Here is a 16,783-nt window from a genome sequence, read left to right as displayed (position 1 = left end):
TAGCGCTTACGCTGTGACCCATTTCCCCCCCCCCCCCCCCCCCCCCCGAAGAAGTGAGGGGGATGACAGCTTTAGCAAACTTCTTTTGTGACGTCATAATAAGAAGCACATATGCACGCACCCTGGCATTACTACAGACTGCGTGATGCGCAGAGAAGACAACTAAGGCAACGTTACTCTTGATGACAACTCAACTTCGGCAATCTTCGTATCAATACCAACGGTTATCAGCAGTATCATCAACAGCGCCATCTACACTACCGGGACTATGCGCCTTTAATCAGCAATGAATATGTAGGTGTTTTTAGTATACATGTATGAGGGGTTGTCTGCTGTGGAAGATCTACACACTGAACCACTTCACAAGCATCATTTAGCAAATTGAACACGAGTTCATGAATCGTTGACATGATATAGTCACGGTGAACTATTGTGTGTACACAATCTCAAATTAAATGTGCTGCATTATTAGTGTATGTATGAAAATTGCATAATTAATCAAATGCAGATTTCAATCGAAAAGATGCAGTCGCTGTGCATGCAATGTATAATAGTGCATTACAAAGTAGGCACTGTTCACTGGTGTTACCAAGAAATTGTAGTTGTGATGCATGACTGTTGAAAAATGCAACATGGCGCCAACTACCTATGCACAGATCAGATAAAATATAATTAGACACTCTAAGTAATTACATAGGCAGTAGCAAAACAAAATGTGCAAGCTCTGTCTACCTCCTTAATTTGGTCTTGCATCGTGAAATTTTAATTTATGTATACCCTGTGGCTTGGCCCTGTTGGAAATTCAACTGCATTTGGGCCAAGTATGCATGTGCCATAAATACAATCTAGTGCGGTGCGGCAGCATTCGAGATTGAATACTGTACAGTATTGTACGTGTATTTATGAACATATCCCAACAGGAGCACAAGCACACACACACACAAACACACAGTGACACACACAGTCCCAATCCTACATGCTGACATCTCTGGTGCATTATGGTGTACAATGTATACGCAGGAAACTTTGAGCAATGGAATGCATGAAAATTGCAGGACCAATTTCATTTCCAAAGGCTTAACTTGCCTGTTGGTAAACCAATAATCTTAGGCAAAATTTGGTTAAAAGTGAGAATATTGTCCAAATTGGCTACTACCTGTACCTGTAGTTGAAAGGGTTTCTCCATGATGCTTGTACATTTATTCTCAGTGTTTACTAAAAAGAGAACACACAAGGTATTCATGAAGGAAAAACATAACAAATAAACACTGTATATCTTTGTAGGTGATCAGAATTGTGATTTATTGAGTATGGCTTTCATGGCTGTAATGAAGCGCAAGGTTCAAACGTACAAAGTCTTTTGCGCGTCGGCTGATTCCTTGAACGAGGAAATTCACTGGAAAGTCTCAAAACACTGTTCTGGAAATCCATCGTGAAATCCATCGTGACAGATTCTTGAGGTGATTATCGGAGACATGAGATTTGCTGGTGAGCTGGTGCTGGATGGCAGAGGGAGTCTACTTGAGCGGGATAAACCTTGAGGAGTGGGTAGCTCCGATACCAGGCCTACCGTGCTTCACAGGCTTGTATGTGATGCTGAACTCGCCGAGGTAGTGTCCAATCATGTCAGGCTGCGGACAACGAAAGAAGAAAACAGTATTAAATGTCTTTTGATGCAAACCATATGTGGGTTCTTCCTTCAAAGGATTTCCTTTTAATGCAGTACTGCTATAAATAGTGGTGATTTAAGAGCTGTTAGGAGTATGCTCACTTATAAATGGGAAATAGTTTCCTCTAAAGAGTTATCATTTTGGAAGGAAAGAGTGAAACTGAAGCAATATCTACATAAATTTTAGCATGCCAATACACTACATGTATTATACAAGTGTGTGTCCAAGCTTTCAGCTTTATCTCCAAGATGTAATTCTAAGACAAAGAAAAAGTTTCATACTTAAATCATAAGCTGCATGTAAACATCAAATTTGAATGAAATAAAGGTACTAGACTTGGTTAAGAACAGTCTAGGAAAGAATTTATAATGTAAAAGTGGAAATTTTTGAAGTATTGAAATTTTCGCGCATTTCGCGCAACCAGAAACTAGCGCGAAAATAAAAGCATGTGAATATTTTTGCTTGCCATAATTGTGTTCCTGTGTGGGATGTCTTGATTCTGCGGAATTAAAAACACGTGAAACTCTTCTTACCCCGCCGAGCGCGAAAAATTAGTCACGCGAAAATATCCCCTTTTACAGTAATTATCCCAGGGTTTGAGACTAACATATCTCGCTGGTGGCACATTTGGGCCTCTCAAATCTATGAATTTGAAATTTTGGTGGCCTGAAATAGAAATGCAGTGGCCCCAAATAAAAGGAAAATGAATATAACATACTATTTTGAATGTTAGCTGCCCAATTAGGCCAACAAAGAAAACATTTTTGGAAATTTGGTGACCCGACATCAAATTTTAGTGGACTGGGCCACCGCTAACATCAAGCCCTGGTTATAGACATGTGTATTTCCGTTCTCATTAGGCCAATCATAATGAAATAAAAATATGGTTCTCTTAAATGAGGAAGTCATAGACATTTTTCTTGAGAAGTTGTTTTCGCAAATTTGACACTGAGGCTATTGTAAGAGCACTAATGCCCGTCTGTTCACTCTGCTAGGACATCAGGTGGCAATATTTTTGCTTTTTAAATTTGCAGCCCAACATTTATTTCTGAAATTAAACCCTTGCGAAAAAACACTCCCTGCTTTTACAGTATCTTATATCGCTGGTTACCTTGATTTCAACCTGATTGAAGACCTTGCCGTTGTAGACACCAACCATGCACCCGACCATCTCAGGGACGATAATCACATTTCGCAAGTGGGTCTTTACTACCTCTGGCTTCTCCAGGGCGGGGCACTCCTTCTTGGCCTTGCGCAGCTTCTTGAGGAGGGCGAGAGGTTTGCGCTTGAGTCCACGCTTGAATCGTCTCCTGGCACGGCAGTGGAGGAGATCTGAGAGCTGCTCACTGTTGACAGGAAAACAAGATTCATTTTTTGGTGAAATCATTGGAAAGGAAGGTCTATGATATCAAAGTCAGTTCTCGAGACAGCAATAAAATAATAATAATAATAATAATTGCATTTATATGGTGCTTCATACTGACGTTTCTAAGCGCACTTTGCTACTCATACAAATAAAACTGTAAGAAATACATCCTTCTTCTGCGTTCTTTGTCTGAGGCTGACTTTGGCTACACAGTGGCTATAAAATCCAATCACAATATCATGACAAATTCAAATCATTCATAGTTTGAGAAAATCATACAGTATATACTTATTTGTAATACAAAGTCACATGAACTGCATAATTTGCAAACTTATCCTTCAGCTGTACAGAAACTTCTGAGCTTTTTCAGAAATGGTCCCAAGTCTCATCAGCATCATAAATCACTTTACAAGCATGCACATTACAATGTATCAACATCCATGAGCCAAAATGAATTGCTTGTAACAAGAGTAAATATCTAAATTTCAGATTTCCTGTACCCATGGCTGAAAATAAAAGATTACTCTTATATAGGTAGGGTATGGCTAAATCATTACCTTGTCACATTTCAGTTGCATATGAAATGTAATAGAATCAGAATAATAAATAACATTTTAACTGGAATTACTCAGACCAAATATGCAGGATATACTGACAACAAGGATGCCATAAAACATTACGTGGCAAAGTGAACATGATTCTTGAATTTCAGTCAGAGGTTCCAAGATTGAATCCTGCCATGTGTTTACATCCTTGGACAAGATGTTTTTACCCACCATGTCTCCCTCGACCAAGATATGTATAAATACACGTAGGTACCTGGCATATTCACCATGGTAATTTTAATGGCAGGGTCCTCTGATAGAGTAATTGAAAAAATGAAGAGGCTACCCTGGCTAATAAAGATGATGATTAATTATCATCATCATCATCATCATCACCATCATTACAATTAAGAAGGCAGGGGAAACCTAAAACTAAACAAAACAAAAGATAAAGAAAACAAACAAGGATAAACATATTAAACAAAATTGGCTACAGCATCCTTTGGACAAATTCATTTATTTACAACATCAAAGCAGACTGGGCATGTATGAAGAAAGCCTTAAATTCTATGACCTTACTTTGACATGTCCAGCAGCTGATCCAGGTCAACACCCCGGTAGGTGTACTTCCTGAAGGTACGCTTCTTTTTCACCTCGGTATCAGCCTGGTAAAAAAAAGAAAAGTCAGCAAATGAAAAATTAAGTTGTCTAGAGAATATACATAGAGGTGAATTTCTTTGCTTTGCGATGTGGTGTGTGGTGTACAGTTTACTCTACTTGTGTGTTGATGTCGCTACAGTGATGGCAAGCCTCTAACCTCTACTAGCGCTCCCCTGCGTATGGATACAATCTACATTCACCAAGGTACAACGTATGATGGCTGTATATAAGCCACTTGGGCTATGGATGCAACCACGACTAACGTGTGTGTGTGTGGCCGTGGCTGGATGGTAGACACACACGATGACATGTGTGGCCATACGGTAGCTGTACATGTGTCTACACGTACACTGCCATAAAATAATGTCAATCATTTAGACAATGACAATGTTAGCCGCTAATGCATACAAAAAATGGTAGTAAATTTTTCTAGGCCTAGTCCCTAACATAAATCAAGCATTTTCTCATGAGGTGTCTTGCACATGCATAAATTTACATAGAGTTTTGAAGAAAAAAACAGACAGAATTTTTTCTTCTTTTCATCATGGATAGTGGACATGTGTGTGTAACAAAAAAAATCACCGTGCAAAGTTGCGACAATTTATACGTCAGATGTGAGATGAATAAAAAGTGAATGGGGGGCTTCTTTAGGCCCCCCTGGGAGGCCTCATGAGGCCTTCCAGGGGGCCTCATGAGGCGGGGCAGTGCTCGTACGGGGGGCAGTCCTCGTGAGCGGGTTTCCCCGGACTGATCTAACAGTACGGCTAGGAATTTCAGTGTAAAACCCTGTATTTTGGTCTCTGGTCACCAAAATGCTAAGCCATATCACGGGTTTCTTCGATAGCCATAGGGTATTAAGCTTCCATGCGGTACGTGTTGGGGTCGCTGCTGCGGTTATAGAACTTACTGGCTGGTGATCAGTGATAAGTGACCGAATACCGGTAGGTGACCGAATACTGCTGGTACTCTTACCCTAGTCCTGGTGTCCAACACATTGACACTGTAGACTACATTGAATTTGAAACCGAAACCCCTCTATTTTTATATGCACTGCGCGTAAAATTAAAGAACAAACTTTCACGCATGAGACTGGGTTCTACCACTGCTGGGGATTTGATGTCAAAATATTACTGAAAAACCCGATAATACACAAGATCAACAGCAGAACGATACCGTAGAATATAAATGCACATACAAAAAGCATTAAATTTACGTGCATTTCACACGTATTGTCAATGGAGGGTATACTTGGGTGACCCGCACCTCATCATAGTTAATGTTTATGGGCAAGTCCAAGATAAGGTCCCCTCAGAAGGCAAAATTTCATCTTTGCTCAATATTGACATGTTTGGTATCATTTTGAAGCTTATAAGTTGAAGTTTTGATTTCCGTGGAGGAAAAAATGATATTATGTAAATTTATGCAAATTTCAAGGGCTTCATTTGCATAAATGTGAAACACAGCGTTACGTATGGGACATTTATAAAAATTCATATTAATTCAAAGGAAAGCAAATAATATTTGATTAATATGTGGACATAAGAAGTTCATCACATAGTTTAACTTGGTAGGAAAATTTAGGGATTATGCAAATGATTATGCAAATTAGCTCGTGTCCTATCAAGAGATGTCCCATACGTAACAAAATGAGGTCATTTTTTTAGGTTTTTTCTGAAATTGCTAAGGTTATTTTAATGTCCTTTTGGAAAGTTCTAATTTATTGTTTAGAGAAATTAAATACCAGAGAAAAAAGAAAAAGAAGTAAAAGAAATATTTTTTATCAGGCATTGAAATAATGTTACGTATGGGACAAATGCGTTACGTATGGGACATCCTCATACATATTGCATGTGAATGCATGTTGCTAGCTGGGAAGGTCTCTCAGTACACAAATGGTCAATCATCCTGAAGAAAGCATCCCAACATTGTAGCTACTTTTTGAGTTATAGACACTTGAAACAATACATGAACTTGACTGAACAATTTTCAGAAAGGGGGAGGGGAAAATGGCAAAATACACAATGAAAAATCAGCATTAAAGGGATGGTATAGTTTCTTGTAGAAATGGGGATTCAGTTTTCAACATTTAAAGAGATGATTGGAAACCAATTATATGAATTACTTAAGAGCATGAAATCCTACGACCAGAGGAATTCAAAGTTTGTGATGGAGATCCAATTTGAAATGGTTGTGATATATATATTAAAAAAAAAAGTAAAATGATTTTTTTTTTATTGCAAGTGATACACAAATTGTCCTTATTCAGTTTTCAGTAGTAGCCACAACAAAATTCATGGGTATACATACTGAGTTGTGACTCGAATCAATGACCTGACTGCTAGACAGACATCATATATCTACTCGATCACTGGGGTTCCATGCAGCAGGTATTGCTTATTTATTAAACTTCATATTTTTTGTGTCAAGTTGTTTTTTATTGAAACTAAATGGCAAACTGCCCTTCATCAATGCAAGTAAACACTTTAAACTATTCAATTTTTCAGTAGTAACTATCCTGATAAAAATAGGCATACATACTCAGGTTGGTCATAAAAATATAGAATATGATTGAATGTGATTATGATGGTAAATATCGGGGGAATATTGTTCCCTTGTCAATCTGGATCAGTATTTGAGTAATTTCAACTGATTCCACCTGAATAATTATGCAAAAATTTGTTTAAATGGGTGTTTTGCAAAATTATTTTGCAAAATACCCATAAACATAGTTCTCCACACACTAAACGAATGGGGGACAAACGGCATGCATACCCAGGTTGGTCATAAAAATATAAAAATATGATTGACTATGATTATGATGGTGAATATTTGGGGAATATTGTTTCCTTGACAATCTGGATCAGTATTTGAGTAGTTTCAACTGATTTTACTTCAATAATTATGCAAAATACCCATAATCATGGTTCTTCACACACTAAATGAATGGGGGACAAACTGTCCCATACGTAACTGTCCCATACGTAACACGTCATGTCTGTCTTTAATTAGAACCTGTAATTAGAGCTTTTGGCCTAATGACATGAAACTTACCTGTGATAATCTTGAGTGTTGTGACTTTCATCACAGTGAGTTACAAGTTGTAGAATGATATACTTTCAGAGAGTTTTGAGGTTGAAAAAAATGTTCAAAAAAACAAAATTTTTCTGGTCCCATACGTAACGGCATATATTTTCTCTTCTAGAATGTAATTGTCATGGTCATTTTGCTCAATTTTTTACATGATTATACTTCTTCTAGATATCAATCACCATGATGAAGTTCAATATGATCAAAGGCCATTAACACTATTTTTCAGGTCATAAAAGTCTCTGAATGTCCCATACGTAACGTGCGCGTTATCTTGGACTTGCCCTAATGCATACCCGGTATTTGAATCACATTTCGTCACTGAAATTCTATGAAATCCTACTCACATAACGTTACAGGAAAAATGCTGAAGATTCCAATAGAATCATAACTTCACTGATCGATACCGAAAATTTGCAGCTATCATCGTCAAATGTGAACGATGTGGAATAGTGGTGCGCTAAGGACTGAAGGAAGGGCCCGCAACTCATCACCCACGCTCCCATAGACAAAGCACGTAAAAGACGTGTGCGCGTGTCCCGCAAATCGCATTTTCAATGCGCGCTTGTGAATTTAGAGTATTATCTTTACATGTGAGTAAAATTTCAGGCAAATTGTGAGATATTTTAAGTATCTATTGATAGAAAAACATGAGGGTCTCGATGTGTCGGACACCCAACTATAATACTATGTAATGTAGGCCCTACTGCGTATTTTGTACACTGCACCAGTGTACTGCGAACACCGATTTACAACAGCGACTCCTTCGATGGTGTAAGCCACTACTGCGAGCCACGCTAAATGTTGTCACTTTTCTTACTTTCAAACATCACGAATGGCAAAAAACTGCTTCGTGTGTTTTAATCATATTGTTACTTCTTGCTATACCACTGTAAAACATGGATTGACAAGAAATGACGGAGATTATTTGGGATTTTATAGGCAATCTTCACATCGACCTACCATTGTGAATGTATGAGATACAGAAAAGGATGTTTTTGGTTTATTATGTCTGTCGCCCTCTACGCGAAATATTCGTACAGCTTCTCATCGACGTTATCTTTCCTTTGGCTGCTGCGTCTCTGAGTTGCATTCACTTGTCACTGATACCTTGGATAACACATGGCCGGCGGAACTGAGGGTGGGCAGGGGGGCTCGCCCCCCCCCCCCCCCACACACACTTTTTGTGCACCATACAAAGGAATATATAAGGTGTCATCACTGTAGGCCCCCCCTTTTTTTAACCCGGAAGTACCTAAGTGGCACTAAAAAGAAATAGAGATGTTGAAGTGTGAGCTTTTTTGCTTCTGCTGAAGAAACGTGGAAGGGGATGGATGAGCTGAGGACCTTTTTTTTTTTTTTTTGCTTGTTAGCTCATGGAATCCGGAAGTGGCCCCTCCCCTCCCCCTCCCCCACTTTTGAAAACGCTCCGCCGGCCCTGTAACATACCTTGGAAATTGTATTTGCTCCTCGGTGTCGTCGTAGTAGACTGTAAAATTGATAACTTATCGGTAGACGCAGTGGCTGTGTAGTATAAAGCACGGACAGAAAAATATCTCGTCGGGGTACGTTATTATTTTGATCTTGTTCTGGCACCAGAATCTCTCGAGTTCACTGATGGGATGTCAGCCAAAAAAAAATGGTAACTTCTGGTATCCATTGCTCTTTGAGAGAAGGACCACTGTCTCACTTTAGTGTTAACATGTGTTATGAATAATGTATTTATGTGAATTATAGTGTAACGTGTTCGGCCCACGTGTGGGCAGAGGAAGATTCGAGACTCTAGAGACTAATGGCGCTCGAGGGGGGGGGGGAATAAAGTTTAGTTGTTACTTTAAGAAAGTCTGGTATGGTGGTGATCTATTTGGTGTCCATGATGATATATGTGACATGGTAAGTTACCATTATCTTATTTTCCTCTCTCGACCTCCATAACAACATGTTTCTCCAGTATCATCATGAATTGGTGTGCACGCATGTCCTTCACTCCGGAAGAGAAATCAAAGAAGTCAGAAGACTGGAGTTCGTCAATCTCATGAAAGTCTGTATCATATCAGCTCTGTGACGTTTGCATACATTAGTGAAGGCAGTTTTAAGGGATTTAATCTTGTTTCGTGATTTGGAGGGCCAAGTGAGTGTACAATTTGGAGCGGTCTGCCGGTAACTCAGCGCTGTTCTTTTTCTATACTTTTATAGCACTAGTAATCCTTCTTCCAAAATGGGTGCCACACAGGAGAACCATATGTCGGTCTTATAATAGAATTGTACAGTTGAATGACTCCTTTCTCATCTAAAAGGACGCAAAAAATGTGCGGTTGATAATTTCAGTCTTACGATAATCGCTGCACGACAGACAGTGTTCATATGACGGGCAAAATCTAACCTCTTTGTCAAAATTCACTCCGAGATCCTTTACATGACATTGTGTAGCAACAGGAATTGGCCGGTTTACATCACCCATAATATCGTTAAAGCATGAATTATTCCTTCCATAATGGATCAATTTACACCGTTTCCTATGATTAAAAGGAAGCTGCCACTTTCTTTGACCGTGCAATAAGTACGATTTACTTAGCTTGCAGATTCAGTAGGCAACCCTACATCATCGTTATCATTTACTGCGAATATAGGCCTAACTCAGGGTAGTCCACAAAGAGCTTGACTTCACCATAAAGAAAGAGCGACATTTCTTCACCATAAAGAAAGAGCGACATATGTTACTGCCAATGCAATCAAGAATATTGCTTAAATTCCGTGTGCATTTTATATGGAACTCTTATAGTTGCCGATCAGTTTTTTCTTTATTTTGTGTTGTTTTTGTTCTCAATGTCTCGGAATGAATTCAGTGGTACATTAACTCAATTTAAAACACTGGTATTTAGTTTACAAAAGAAAAGAGAAACGTTTCTGACAAGCCCGGTGTGACGCTTCTTACATGATGAACGAACGTTTCAACTTTAAAAGTTTGAGTATTTTATTTGGTTTATAATTGGTTAGTTTTTTTTATGGCGAAAAAGTGGTTTTGCGTAGTACAAATTAATGATAATTTCTCCCCGAATTTTTATAGAGTAGTCAATAGGATGCATAATATGAAAGTTATTACACCCTTTAAAAAAAATAATATTTTTTTTTTTGGATATACAGGGCACTAATGTCCGTGAGACAAAATGTATGTTATAATTCTTTGAAAGGTAATTCGCATATATATTCTCATTTGTTCAAGTATTCGGCGACTCTCTCGGGTTCACCCTCTGTATCTTGTCAATCTGATAAATCATCGCACTCATCAATGTTACCTTTTCCCGTTATGTTACAGACTAAGGGAGGTCGAAATGATATTTTGATGAATTCATTGGAATTGAATACTGACTTTTTTCTCGGCAATGTGTCATTTTTTTTTAATAGGCCTATATAAAATCCCTATTGTATGTGTGGCGGTCTACCCCCCCCCCCCCCCCCCCCCCCGGAAGAGGAGGTGATTTGCGACCAGGTTGTTACCGCCTGCTGGATGAATGATTATTTCAATCCTTTAAAAGGTCAAAGCCCGAGATTTTTTTTTTTTTTTTTTGTGCGTATGTGTGTGCTAAGGTACAGCGACACTCTTTGGCTTGCCTATTGTGTGATGATAGAATAGACTGGAGATGCACTCCTCAGTATAATCCCCATTAATATGATAGAAATTAGTGTAATGTAAGAATCATTATGGAGTTTCTAGCAACGTCCACGTTGCCTGTGACACCATAGCCACTGTTAGCTGCCACCTTGTAAATTCATCCGTGACTGTTACTTTTCTTGAAAATGCATCCAATAATTGTTTGTGTATATGTGTGTGTGTGGCATACCGTCTCCCTTTCGACCACGGGTGTCCTCTTGATGCAATTTAACAGCTTGCATTGCTTTTCCCGCCAAAATTGAGACAAAAATAATGATGGCTTTCCCAGTCAAATGAATGGATTGAAAGGCTGTTGTAAATTTGATGGCTCATGGTATTGTTGAGACGCACACATCCTAACTTCCTCTTATCTCTAGATGAGAGATTTGGAATTTCTTAGAATTGTGTTTTCAACTAAAGTAACTCCATACCCCTTCAGAGGATGAGCCCAGATGTTAGAGGTTTGCAGTTTACATAACCCCATTCTTTTGTTCTAAAAAATGCACTCCTTGCAGTGGATGCACTCTATGGTACATCCAACTTAATTCATGGCTATCGTGTGTCTTAACATTGGAGTTGAGACACGCCCATCATGAATATCCAGCCCCCCCCCCCCCCTCCCGTGTGATTTGGGATTCATTAGCCCCTATCCGATAATGAGGCCAAATGTGACAGGTTTACGCACTAAGCGTAACCCCATTCTTTGTAAAACTGCAGCATTGTTCCGCATGCACCCTGTGATATTTGGTCTCTAAGGAATTTTCTAACAATGTATAGCAAATTCTCGCACTTATAAGTGAAGGGCTAATGCGCTTTTATCTCGTGTCATTACCCTCTCCTCCTTGCATTTACAAATGAGTTGAAAGTACGCTTTTATCTTATGTCATTACCCTTCTTTTTTGTATGTACAAGTGAAGTGAAAAACACACTTTCATCTTATGCCATCACCCTTTGCCATGACGCCTGTATTTGTTATTATGTGTCAATCCCTTCTGTTCATTTATCGTGAAAACATTCCCTGGATCCCTTGAACTAAAGTAATTTATGTAAAGTACATAATTATCCCACACTGGTTTGCTCCGGTTTGTAGAGTACCAAAAGAGTCTGTAAACATACAGAGAGGTTTTATTACCAATACCCAATCTGTCCTTCCCGTTCTATCCTGCCACCGCGATTCTTTGGCTATACCTTAGAAGTTGCATACTGTTTGTCATACAGTGCAATGCACAAGGTTTTAATGTGTTCCGTAAATATTGAGCACTATAAATGTACATTATTTTGTAGTAATGGAAGTTTTGAAATGTTTTTGAAACATTATAATACGCTCTGGACCTTAAAACTACTCCAGATGTTTTATGTATTCAACACACAGGTGACGTGCCTTGTACTAAATATCACGCGAATGTCTATTGTGTATGGTCTAACCGTGGTACTTTGTTAGTTTTCTTTTCCTTTTTTATCCTTCTCCTCCTCTTCTTTTCTTCTTCTCTCTCTTCCTGCTACCACAGATCCGTCTTGCAGACAAGTGCACAATAAATTGTCCCACTTGTATATTCAAAAGCCTTTATTCATACTGTTCATTATACTCATAGCCACCAGGTGGCAAATTTCGGGTGTCTCGCTGGGACAGTGTGAGGTTTCCGGGGGTCCCTCGGGAATTATCATTTCCTTTGTCTACAGCCTTATTCTCATTTTGTTCCTATAACCTGAAGTCATGAGGTACAATTTTGCACTATCCTGTTTGATACCTGTATTTTTTCCCCTTTCTTGTGCGGATATTACTTCCCATGTTCATAGTATACATGTTGTCTATTTCAAAATGCATTTTATGTGCACTGTATAGTTCTTCTCCCCTTTCACTTATATGTTGGCTTACACTTAGTCTCAACAATGTTGATGTCACACGATAGGGACGCTAGCTTCCGGCTCTATGCCGCCCTCTCTCGCTTACACTGGCGTTCCCTCTGATTTCCTGCACACATGGTATACTGCATACTCTTTGCATCCTCAGCATACCGTCCAGTACATATCTCTGTTACCTTTCTGTCTGATGGCCATTATTATAAAACGTTTTCGCCTCATTGATTACATTGTTATATTGTACAATTCTTGATTACCATGTACAATACTTTAATCCTAAATCTTGAACTCATTTGTTTTTTGGATGTTAAATATGAATGTAATTATTATTTTTTCTTTTTTTTCTTTCTTTCATTAATCGTTCCGAAATGTTATATCCGAAACTCAAGAAAGATGTATTTAAACCTCCTTACATATTCTCTTATGCAGTTAAATTGTCGTGTTATCATTGAAGGATTATTATTCATTACAATTTTATTTCATCTAATGTTTCCCCATCGTATTTTCCGTATCTGGCGGGAGCCCTCCCCCCAAACACACTACAACATGGCTTTGTTATCCCACCGTCTTCGCTCTAGCATATCGGCATATCGGCTTGCCTCTCACAATCCTCTTTATCCTTTCCAATGCATGTATGTCTTCTCGGAAGCCCACTGAGACACTGGATTTATTCTTGTTATTGTGTTGTGTGTGTTCTATGTCCTTTTCTGTCGATTCTTCTCACTGCTCTTACTTACCTCATTCTTCCCCTTCTCGTTTCACGTTCTACGTCTCCTCAGCGATCTTCTGCTTATCATGATTTTGACGTCACCCATGTTCGTAACTTACTCCAGTGTCTTGCCACATTACGGCGACTGGGTATTTTTTTGTATTGTCCACTCGTTCATTACATCCTAGTCTCGTTGATGACGCAGACTTTAAAAGATTCGTCTTGTATTCGTAATTATGGCTAATTTTTTGAATGCTCCATTTTATTCCTTATCGAACGATGATTTTTTTGAATTGTTTAGGGACACAGGCTTAGACTCTGACCCAGTGAGTGGGTCAACCAGTATACGAACCACCCCTTACGATAATTTTGTTACCGATAGCCTGAACACTGCTGCAAATGAATTGCCTTTTGATTTTAGTAATGATCATATCACCCAAAATAAGTTATGCAATTATATTACAGTGAATCAATACAAAAATATAATTCAGAATTTTTCTGAGGATACATTTTCTTTTTTGCATCTAAATATAAGGAGTTTGAATAAACATTTTGATGATTTAAAATTTTTATTAGAATCTGATGCAAGTCAGTCGCTATCCGTTATCGGATTAAGTGAGACATGGTTAGCTTCCAATGCAGAAAATTATTTTGCAATCGAGGGTTATAAGTTATTTGTTAACAATAGGTCTGATAAGAATGGAGGGGGGGGGGTTGCATTGTATGTAGCACGTTCCTATGATACTATTATTCATGAAGATATCTCTAGAATGGACAATATTGTTGAATCTTTGTTTATAGAAATTTTCATCCCAGGATGTAGAAATCTTATGGTAGGCGTTATATACAGACCCCCTAATTCAAATTCTAATGATTTTTTAGATTATTTTTCAGATCTGGCTAATTCACACGTTTTTAAAAATAAGGATTGCTTTTTACTCGGCGATTTTAATATTGATTTGCTGAAGTCTGAGCATGATAATATCTCTAGTGAGTTTCTCCATACACTTCTGTCCTCGTCTTTTCTTCCGCTTATTTCTAAACCCACACGTGTTACAGATCGCTCTGCCACCCTCATTGACAACTTGTTTTGTAATATTTTACCCCTCCCCGATTCTTTTATAATTCTTTCAGATATGACCGATCATTTTCCGATAATGACTTGTTTTACACCTAAAACACCAGCTAATACTAAACCTGTTTCATCTTTTTTGTTCAGACGTAGAGTTTCACCTGAAAAGTTAGCAAGTTTTGATGCGGCTCTCGAGAATGCTGACTGGTCAGGAGTATTTGGCAGCGATGACGTTAATATATCTTTTCATAATTTTATGGAAATTTTCAATCATCATTTAGATGATGTAATTCCAAAACAAAGAAATAGAACCGAGTATAAAACACACCCAGGTTACCTTGGATTTCAAGATCAATTCTTCGTTCAATTAATAGGAAAAATCGTTTGTATTATAAGTACAAAATTGAAAAAACTGAGCGATCGAAGAATAGATATACATCATACAAAAATACTTTGACAATGATTTTACGTTCTGAAAAGAAAAGATATTATTCTAAGCAATTATCGAGATATAAGTTTGATATGAAAAATACCTGGAAAGTTTTAAGACAGGCCATGAATGTTCCGAGTAAAAACTCTGACATTGATAGAGTTAAAGTGAATGATGAATTGATTAATGATCCCCTTTATATTGCAAATATTTTTAATACTTATTTTTCAAAAATAGGCGAAAATTATGCTCATAATATTCCTGCAACAGAGACTCATTTTACTGAATTTTTAGGTCATCGTAACTCTGATTCCATATTTTTCACACCAACTAACAGATTTGAAATTATTGATATAGTTTCCTCTTTTGAAAATAAACGTAGTTCTGGTTATGATGAGATAGATAATTTCATACTTAAGGGTGTTATTTCCTCGATTGCTGATCCACTTGCTCATATATTCAATTTGTCAATTCTTAACGGTGTGTTTCCCGATAAAATGAAATTAGCTAAAGTAATCCCAATATTTAAGGCAGGTGATAAGTTTGAAATCAGCAATTATCGCCCAATTTCATTATTATCGTCATTGTCCAAGGTCTTAGAAAAACTCATTTATAAGAGAATGATTAATTTTTTGAAGGCACATGAGATTATTACGAATTATCAGTTTGGTTTTCGCGAGAAACATAGTACTACGCATGCTCTTTTGCATTTTGTTGATAGAGTTGTTCATGCAATTGATAACCATTCTCATTTAGCTAGTATTTTCTTGGACTTCTCCAAGGCCTTCGACACTATCAATCATGATATTTTACTTTATAAGTTATCGCATTATGGAATACGTGGGAAGGCCTTGGAGTGGTTCAGGAGTTATTTAGTTGATAGAAAACAATTTGTAACAATTAAAAACTATGATTCAAATGTCAGAGAAGTCAAATGCGGCGTCCCACAGGGAAGTCTTTTAGGGCCGTTATTGTTCATTATTTATATCAATGATTTTTGTCGCGTATCCGACAGCCTCTCTTTTATTCATTTTGCAGATGACACAAATGTATTTTTTGCCCATAATGATATTGATTTTCTTGTTCATAAAATCAACATTGAGTTGAAGAAAGTGACAAATTGGGTCAGGGCCAATAGGCTATCACTCAATGCTCAAAAAACGAAATACATGCTTTTTAGTAACACTGTTGACAGTTTAAGTATGAATATAGTATTAGATGACTCTCATCTACAAAGAGTCTCACATACCAAATTTTTGGGTGTCATTGTGGATGACAAACTTTCCTGGAAATCACATGTTGATAATGTTTGTAATATAGTATCACGTAATATAGGTATAATAAATAGATTGAAATTTTATATTTCACAAAAATCATTACTTATGTTATATTCGTCGTTAATATTGCCTCATCTTAATTATGGAGTATTAGTTTGGGGCAACACTCATCAGAATTTATTAGACAAAGTGTTTCTTTTACAAAAGAAAGCTCTTCGTGTTATCTGTAATTCCTCTGTATGTTCTCATACAAATATGTTGTTTGCCTCCAACAAGCTCTTAAAAATGACAGATTTGTTTTTGTTTAATTTAGGGCAATTTATGTACAAGTATTGTAATAACTTGCTTCCATCTATTTTTGATTCTATGTTCCTCAAAAATCAATCATTTCACAAATATCCCACTAGGCGATCTGGTGAATTTCATTTACCTCTTTTAAGAACGATTTTTGCTAA

General features: G+C 37.7%; 1 protein-coding gene across 1 annotated transcript; it reads right to left on the bottom strand.

Annotated features, from left to right (window-relative positions):
• Positions 1-1,277: 1,277 nt before the first annotated feature.
• Positions 1,278-8,313, bottom strand: LOC139708599 (small ribosomal subunit protein uS19-like). Its single transcript, XM_071620539.1, has 4 exons — positions 8,292-8,313; positions 4,161-4,246; positions 2,782-3,016; positions 1,278-1,631 (listed from the first exon to the last, which is right to left on the bottom strand). Exons 1-4 carry the CDS (start codon positions 8,292-8,294, stop codon positions 1,518-1,520), a joined length of 438 nt encoding a protein of 145 aa, XP_071476640.1. The 5' UTR covers positions 8,295-8,313; the 3' UTR covers positions 1,278-1,517.
• Positions 8,314-16,783: the final 8,470 nt, after the last annotated feature.

The sequence above is a fragment of the Diadema antillarum genome, unplaced genomic scaffold (genome assembly GCF_040938485.1).
Source record: "Diadema antillarum isolate AM-2024a unplaced genomic scaffold, OU_Dant_1.0 seq00001354_RagTag, whole genome shotgun sequence".
Lineage (NCBI taxonomy): Eukaryota > Metazoa > Echinodermata > Echinoidea > Diadematoida > Diadematidae > Diadema > Diadema antillarum.
This window is presented reverse-complemented; position numbering and strand designations above follow the sequence as displayed.

Bases quoted from the DNA above. Each gene is read 5' to 3' on its own strand.
- LOC139708599 (XM_071620539.1), bottom strand. The intron at 3,017-4,160 runs GTAAGGTCATAG...TCCTGTCAACAG, and splicing joins CAGCTGCTGGACATGTCAAA to TGAGCAGCTCTCAGATCTCC. The intron at 1,632-2,781 runs GTAACCAGCGAT...CGTTGTCCGCAG, and splicing joins TCAATCAGGTTGAAATCAAG to CCTGACATGATTGGACACTA.